The sequence below is a fragment of the Palaemon carinicauda genome, chromosome 27 (assembly GCF_036898095.1).
Source record: "Palaemon carinicauda isolate YSFRI2023 chromosome 27, ASM3689809v2, whole genome shotgun sequence".
Taxonomy (NCBI): Eukaryota; Metazoa; Arthropoda; class Malacostraca; order Decapoda; family Palaemonidae; genus Palaemon; species Palaemon carinicauda.
Window position 1 is genome coordinate 68813139 of NC_090751.1, and position 7500 is coordinate 68820638.

The 7500-nt window shown below is 38.7% G+C and overlaps 3 protein-coding genes across 3 annotated transcripts; all 3 read left to right on the forward strand.

The window, feature by feature from the left end:
- The first annotated feature begins 1902 nt into the window (after window positions 1-1902).
- On the forward strand, window positions 1903-3166 carry LOC137620946 (uncharacterized). The gene has a single exon (XM_068351389.1). It carries the CDS (start codon window positions 2015-2017, stop codon window positions 3164-3166), a length of 1152 nt encoding a protein of 383 aa, XP_068207490.1. The 5' UTR covers window positions 1903-2014.
- Window positions 3167-4593: 1427 nt separating this feature from the next.
- Window positions 4594-5858, forward strand: LOC137620948 (uncharacterized). The gene has a single exon (XM_068351390.1). It carries the CDS (start codon window positions 4707-4709, stop codon window positions 5856-5858), a length of 1152 nt encoding a protein of 383 aa, XP_068207491.1. The 5' UTR covers window positions 4594-4706.
- A 61-nt stretch (window positions 5859-5919) lies between these two features.
- LOC137620949 (uncharacterized) lies at window positions 5920-7056 on the forward strand. The gene is made up of 2 exons (XM_068351391.1): window positions 5920-5934; window positions 6022-7056. Exons 1-2 carry the CDS (start codon window positions 5920-5922, stop codon window positions 7054-7056), a joined length of 1050 nt encoding a protein of 349 aa, XP_068207492.1.
- Window positions 7057-7500: the final 444 nt, after the last annotated feature.

Genomic DNA, 7500 nt, shown 5'->3' on the forward strand with positions numbered 1-7500 from the left:
AGAATTGTCAAGCTGTATCCTTATGCCACATCTCCCACTTACCAGGCCAGCTACCACACCAGGTTAGGGACGTCTTTTCCTTTTGTTATGAGAAATTCTTTTCCTTTCTCAGAAGGAATAGTAAAAGAATTATTTGGTTAGTCATTAAGATTGTATATCCTACAAAAACACAAATGAAATGAAAAAGATGAATTGACTATTATTTTGCCTCAAACCAAGCATTAAGTTTCCAAGCAAACACCAGTGTCAATAATTTCAACACCTCAAAGCCATTTTTTATTCTTTTGACAGAATATTTCAGTAAGCTAATACCATCTTGTACTTGACCAAACACATTATTATATATAAATTGTCGACCAAACCTAACAAGAATGTAAAAAGAAAACATGGGGTCCATCGAAATGATACCTCGGTCTGCATTATGTTTGTGCACCTGTTCATTAAAACACAGCGTATCTTGTAATACATTACCACTGAGAAAGTTACCCTGGCAAGGTTAACATTTCACTTTCTGTCACACATTCAGGATAAATAGTTTGAGAGAAGCTTTTCCTTAAGTATGTTAGGTATTAGGTTGGTCAGGACACTAGCCACCCATTGAGATACTACCGCTAGAGAGTTACGGGGTCCTTTAAGTTGCCACTCCTTGGGATTTTTCCCAAGATCTTGGGATTTCGGGTCCTACCTTGGGATCTTGGGATTTAAATGTAAAATTCCTTGCTTTCTTGGGATTTTCATTCATTCAGACCAACAATTACTTAAAAAAATGAAAATAGCCTCTTCTGAATATGTATCAGAACACCAATTGCCTATATCATTTTAATGTACTTGATTACTCACTCAACATGTTACTCCCCACCCGGCCCCTCCCTCCCTAGTCCCTCCCTGCCCGTACAGGTACAGTACACGTCGAGATCGAGTAAGGTGATCGTAGCTTTCCTGTCTATCTCCGAGCATTCCGAGCCCCTGAGGGTAAGGAGGCTAGCTTGATCTAGTTTGTGATTAACAGTTGAAGAACACACATATGCACCCGCAGCAATGAGTGACTCTAGCGATCCTGAGCCTGGAACTTCTAAGAGTGGCTGTAATACCCCTCCAAGAAAAAAATCAAAAGGGTGGTATCAACAATCATTTAATAAGCAATGGTTGACAGATGTCGAACTTAGAGACTGGGTGAAAGAAGATCCGAATGATAAAAATGCTGCCATCTGTAGTGTTTGTGACTGGAAACTAAAGAACTGTAATAAATCAGCACTTATGAAGCACAAAGCTTCATCAAAGCACACAAGAAATTTTGATGCAAAAAAGAACACCTTAAATATTAAACAATTTTTCAAGAGGAGTGATACAGAACTTCCACAAGATAAGGTTGCAAAAGCTGAAATGTATTTAACAGGTTACATGGCAGAACATGGTGTACCTTTTGCTCAAGCTGACCATTTGGTTGACGTAATAAAGAAAATGTTCCCAGAGTGTGAAACAGCTCGCAACATGAAAATGAAAAAGACAAAAGCCTCATACATGCTTCAGGATGGCATTGCATGGGAAGAAAGACAGGTGGTAGCAAAGTTTTGTAGAGAAAATTATTTTTCATTGATTATTGACGAAAGCACGGATATTTCTGTGTCTCAAGTTTTAGCAGTGATGGTACGAGTGTATGATGAAAAAAAGTGTAAAGTTGCAGACTTACTTTTAGATTTTGTAGAGGTGGATGATGCGAGTGCAGAAGGACTATAAATCAGTAAAAGAGATGTTTGAAAAGGAAGAGTTACCCTTACAAAATATTGTAGGGTTTGCAAGTGACAATCGTTCCACTATGCTAGGGGTAAATAATGGATTTCAAGCTCATCTAAAGAGAGACCTTCCGTCTGTGTTCATTTTAGGGTGTGTGTGTCACTCATTTGCCTTATGTTCGAGCCATGCCAGTAACACATTGCCATCATTCCTTGAAACATTCTTAAAAGATGTGTGTTGTTATTTTTCAAGGAGCAGTAAACGTCAACACCAATTTCAGATGATTCAAGATGTAGTACAGTCTCCTAAGCACAAAATGTTGAAACTGTCACAGACTCGATGGCTGTCAAGGGGGTTGGTATTATCGAGGATTTTAGAACAATGGGATGCACTGCAGTTATTCTTTCAGGGAGAAGCTAAAACAGATAAGGTGGATGGGGCATCGCAAATTAGCAAGACCATGGCTACCCCAGGAACAAAGCACATGTTATTATTCCTTAATTACATCATAAGTAAAGTTGATAAAATGAACCTTGAGTTCCAATCTCAATATTTTCGAATTGCAACCCTATATTCTACTATAGCAGATGAATATAGAAGTATCCTTGCTTTGTTTGTAGATGAAGACATTCTTCATTCACATAGTTTGGCAGAACTTGATCCTAATGATGCTGCAAAACACAAAAGCATTATAGAACTTGGTGGCAGATGTGAGGCCATGCTCATTAAGCAGCCATTAGGAGAAAAAGAAGGCAGATTTCGGAATGATTGTAAGAGATTTTTGGTGGAGTTGTGCTCTCAAATGAAGAAAAGATTCAATTTTAAGGAGGATAGTATTCTCGCTATGTTAAGTATCATGGATCCCAAAGAAGCACTTTCACCTCAGAGAGGGATTAAATCTATTGGAAAACTGGCAGTGAATTTTCCAAACTTAGTTAAAGAAGAAGATTTAGATGAATTACAAGATCAGTGGAAGGATTTGTTGCAATTCAAGGAATCTCTGAAAAACATCTCGTGTATGCCTGCAACCTCATTCTGGCTTGAGTTGAAATCAATTAAAGACGCCAATAATCAGACGAAGTTCCATCATCTCTCTACGTTTATGTGCAATTTAATGGTGCTTCCACACTCATCTGCCTGTGTAGAGAGGGTATTTTCCCAGCTGAATCTTATTAAAAATAAGCAAACTAACAAGCTGCAAGTGTCAACTGTTGCAAACCACATTCTTGCAATGCAATCCATTTCAAGGCAAGATGGGTGCCACCGTTGGGAACCCTCACCTGCACTCATTAAAGATGTTAAAGGAGGGAAGTGTCATAAGCGATATATGGAACGAGAAGCTAGCAGAAAAGGAGGTGAACCGGCAACTTTATATGCGGATGAAGGTGATACTGACGAGATTGAAGAAGCCATGAATGTTTACCTTAATTAGCAACTGCTTCAGGTGAGAAATATATACTGTATCAATCAAATCAATTGGTTTTACCTTTCAAATGTGTGTTTTGAGGGTCTTGGGAATTTATAGTCCATCTTGGGATTTTTCATGGGTCGTTCTTGGGAATTACAAAATTTTATAGTGGCAACACTGCCAGTGTTGCCACTCCTTGGGATTTTTCCCAAGATCTTGGGATTTCGGGTCCTACCTTGGGATCTTGGGATTTAAATGTAAAATTCCTTGCTTTCTTGGGATTTTCATTCATTCAGACCAACAATTACTTAAAAAAATGAAAATAGCCTCTTCTGAATATGTATCAGAACACCAATTGCCTATATCATTTTAATGTACTTGATTACTCACTCAACATGTTACTCCCCACCCGGCCCCTCCCTCCCTAGTCCCTCCCTGCCCGTACAGGTACAGTACACGTCGAGATCGAGTAAGGTGATCGTAGCTTTCCTGTCTATCTCCGAGCATTCCGAGCCCCTGAGGGTAAGGAGGCTAGCTTGATCTAGTTTGTGATTAACAGTTGAAGAACACACATATGCACCCGCAGCAATGAGTGACTCTAGCGATCCTGAGCCTGGAACTTCTAAGAGTGGCTGTAATACCCCTCCAAGAAAAAAATCAAAAGGGTGGTATCAATAATCATTTAATAAGCAATGGTTGACAGATGTCGAACTTAGAGACTGGGTGAAAGAAGATCCGAATGATAAAAATGCTGCCATCTGTAGTGTTTGTGACTGGAAACTAAAGAACTGTAATAAATCAGCACTTATGAAGCACAAAGCTTCATCAAAGCACACAAGAAATTTTGATGCAAAAAAGAACACCTTAAATATTAAACAATTTTTCAAGAGGAGTGATACAGAACTTCCACAAGATAAGGTTGCAAAAGCTGAAATGTATTTAACAGGTTACATGGCAGAACATGGTGTACCTTTTGCTCAAGCTGACCATTTGGTTGACGTAATAAAGAAAATGTTCCCAGAGTGTGAAACAGCTCGCAACATGAAAATGAAAAAGACAAAAGCCTCATACATGCTTCAGGATGGCATTGCATGGGAAGAAAGACAGGTGGTAGCAAAGTTTTGTAGAGAAAATTATTTTTCATTGATTATTGACGAAAGCACGGATATTTCTGTGTCTCAAGTTTTAGCAGTGATGGTACGAGTGTATGATGAAAAAAAGTGTAAAGTTGCAGACTTACTTTTAGATTTTGTAGAGGTGGATGATGCGAGTGCAGAAGGACTATAAATCAGTAAAAGAGATGTTTGAAAAGGAAGAGTTACCCTTACAAAATATTGTAGGGTTTGCAAGTGACAATCGTTCCACTATGCTAGGGGTAAATAATGGATTTCAAGCTCATCTAAAGAGAGACCTTCCGTCTGTGTTCATTTTAGGGTGTGTGTGTCACTCATTTGCCTTATGTTCGAGCCATGCCAGTAACACATTGCCATCATTCCTTGAAACATTCTTAAAAGATGTGTGTTGTTATTTTTCAAGGAGCAGTAAACGTCAACACCAATTTCAGATGATTCAAGATGTAGTACAGTCTCCTAAGCACAAAATGTTGAAACTGTCACAGACTCGATGGCTGTCAAGGGGGTTGGTATTATCGAGGATTTTAGAACAATGGGATGCACTGCAGTTATTCTTTCAGGGAGAAGCTAAAACAGATAAGGTGGATGGGGCATCGCAAATTAGCAAGACCATGGCTACCCCAGGAACAAAGCACATGTTATTATTCCTTAATTACATCATAAGTAAAGTTGATAAAATGAACCTTGAGTTCCAATCTCAATATTTTCGAATTGCAACCCTATATTCTACTATAGCAGATGAATATAGAAGTATCCTTGCTTTGTTTGTAGATGAAGACATTCTTCATTCACATAGTTTGGCAGAACTTGATCCTAATGATGCTGCAAAACACAAAAGCATTATAGAACTTGGTGGCAGATGTGAGGCCATGCTCATTAAGCAGCCATTAGGAGAAAAAGAAGGCAGATTTCGGAATGATTGTAAGAGATTTTTGGTGGAGTTGTGCTCTCAAATGAAGAAAAGATTCAATTTTAAGGAGGATAGTATTCTCGCTATGTTAAGTATCATGGATCCCAAAGAAGCACTTTCACCTCAGAGAGGGATTAAATCTATTGGAAAACTGGCAGTGAATTTTCCAAACTTAGTTAAAGAAGAAGATTTAGATGAATTACAAGATCAGTGGAAGGATTTGTTGCAATTCAAGGAATCTCTGAAAAACATCTCGTGTATGCCTGCAACCTCATTCTGGCTTGAGTTGAAATCAATTAAAGACGCCAATAATCAGACGAAGTTCCATCATCTCTCTACGTTTATGTGCAATTTAATGGTGCTTCCACACTCATCTGCCTGTGTAGAGAGGGTATTTTCCCAGCTGAATCTTATTAAAAATAAGCAAACTAACAAGCTGCAAGTGTCAACTGTTGCAAACCACATTCTTGCAATGCAATCCATTTCAAGGCAAGATGGGTGCCACCGTTGGGAACCCTCACCTGCACTCATTAAAGATGTTAAAGGAGGGAAGTGTCATAAGCGATATATGGAACGAGAAGCTAGCAGAAAAGGAGGTGAACCGGCAACTTTATATGCGGATGAAGGTGATACTGACGAGATTGAAGAAGCCATGAATGTTTACCTTAATTAGCAACTGCTTCAGGTGAGAAATATATACTGTATCAATCAAATCAATTGGTTTTACCTTTCAAATGTGTGTTTTGAGGGTCTTGGGAATTTATAGTCCATCTTGGGATTTTTCATGGGTCGTTCTTGGGAATTACAAAATTTTATAGTGGCAACACTGACTGCAGTTATTCTTTCAGGGAGAAGCTAAAACAGATAAGGTGGATGGGGCATCGCAAATTAGCAAGACCATGGCTACCCCAGGAACAAAGCACATGTTATTATTCCTTAATTACATCATAAGTAAAGTTGATAAAATGAACCTTGAGTTCCAATCTCAATATTTTCGAATTGCAACCCTATATTCTACTATAGCAGATGAATATAGAAGTATCCTTGCTTTGTTTGTAGATGAAGACATTCTTCATTCACATAGTTTGGCAGAACTTGATCCTAATGATGCTGCAAAACACAAAAGCATTATAGAACTTGGTGGCAGATGTGAGGCCATGCTCATTAAGCAGCCATTAGGAGAAAAAGAAGGCAGATTTCGGAATGATTGTAAGAGATTTTTGGTGGAGTTGTGCTCTCAAATGAAGAAAAGATTCAATTTTAAGGAGGATAGTATTCTCGCTATGTTAAGTATCATGGATCCCAAAGAAGCACTTTCACCTCAGAGAGGGATTAAATCTATTGGAAAACTGGCAGTGAATTTTCCAAACTTAGTTAAAGAAGAAGATTTAGATGAATTACAAGATCAGTGGAAGGATTTGTTGCAATTCAAGGAATCTCTGAAAAACATCTCGTGTATGCCTGCAACCTCATTCTGGCTTGAGTTGAAATCAATTAAAGACGCCAATAATCAGACGAAGTTCCATCATCTCTCTACGTTTATGTGCAATTTAATGGTGCTTCCACACTCATCTGCCTGTGTAGAGAGGGTATTTTCCCAGCTGAATCTTATTAAAAATAAGCAAACTAACAAGCTGCAAGTGTCAACTGTTGCAAACCACATTCTTGCAATGCAATCCATTTCAAGGCAAGATGGGTGCCACCGTTGGGAACCCTCACCTGCACTCATTAAAGATGTTAAAGGAGGGAAGTGTCATAAGCGATATATGGAACGAGAAGCTAGCAGAAAAGGAGGTGAACCGGCAACTTTATATGCGGATGAAGGTGATACTGACGAGATTGAAGAAGCCATGAATGTTTACCTTAATTAGCAACTGCTTCAGGTGAGAAATATATACTGTATCAATCAAATCAATTGGTTTTACCTTTCAAATGTGTGTTTTGAGGGTCTTGGGAATTTATAGTCCATCTTGGGATTTTTCATGGGTCGTTCTTGGGAATTACAAAATTTTATAGTGGCAACACTGCTTTAAGTGGCCAGACAGTACTACAGTGGATCCTTCTCTCTGGTTACGGTTCACTTTCCCTTTGCCTACACATACACCTATTCTTTACAGATTCTCCTCTCTGTCCTCATATACTTTACAACACTAAGATTACTAAACAATTCTTCTTCACCCAAGGGGTTAACTACTGCATTGTAATTGTTCAGTGGCTACTTTCCTATTGGTAAGGGTAGATGAGACTCTTTAGCTATTGGAGGCAGCTTTTCTAGGAGGTCACTCCAAAATCAAACCATTAGGTAGTGCCATAGC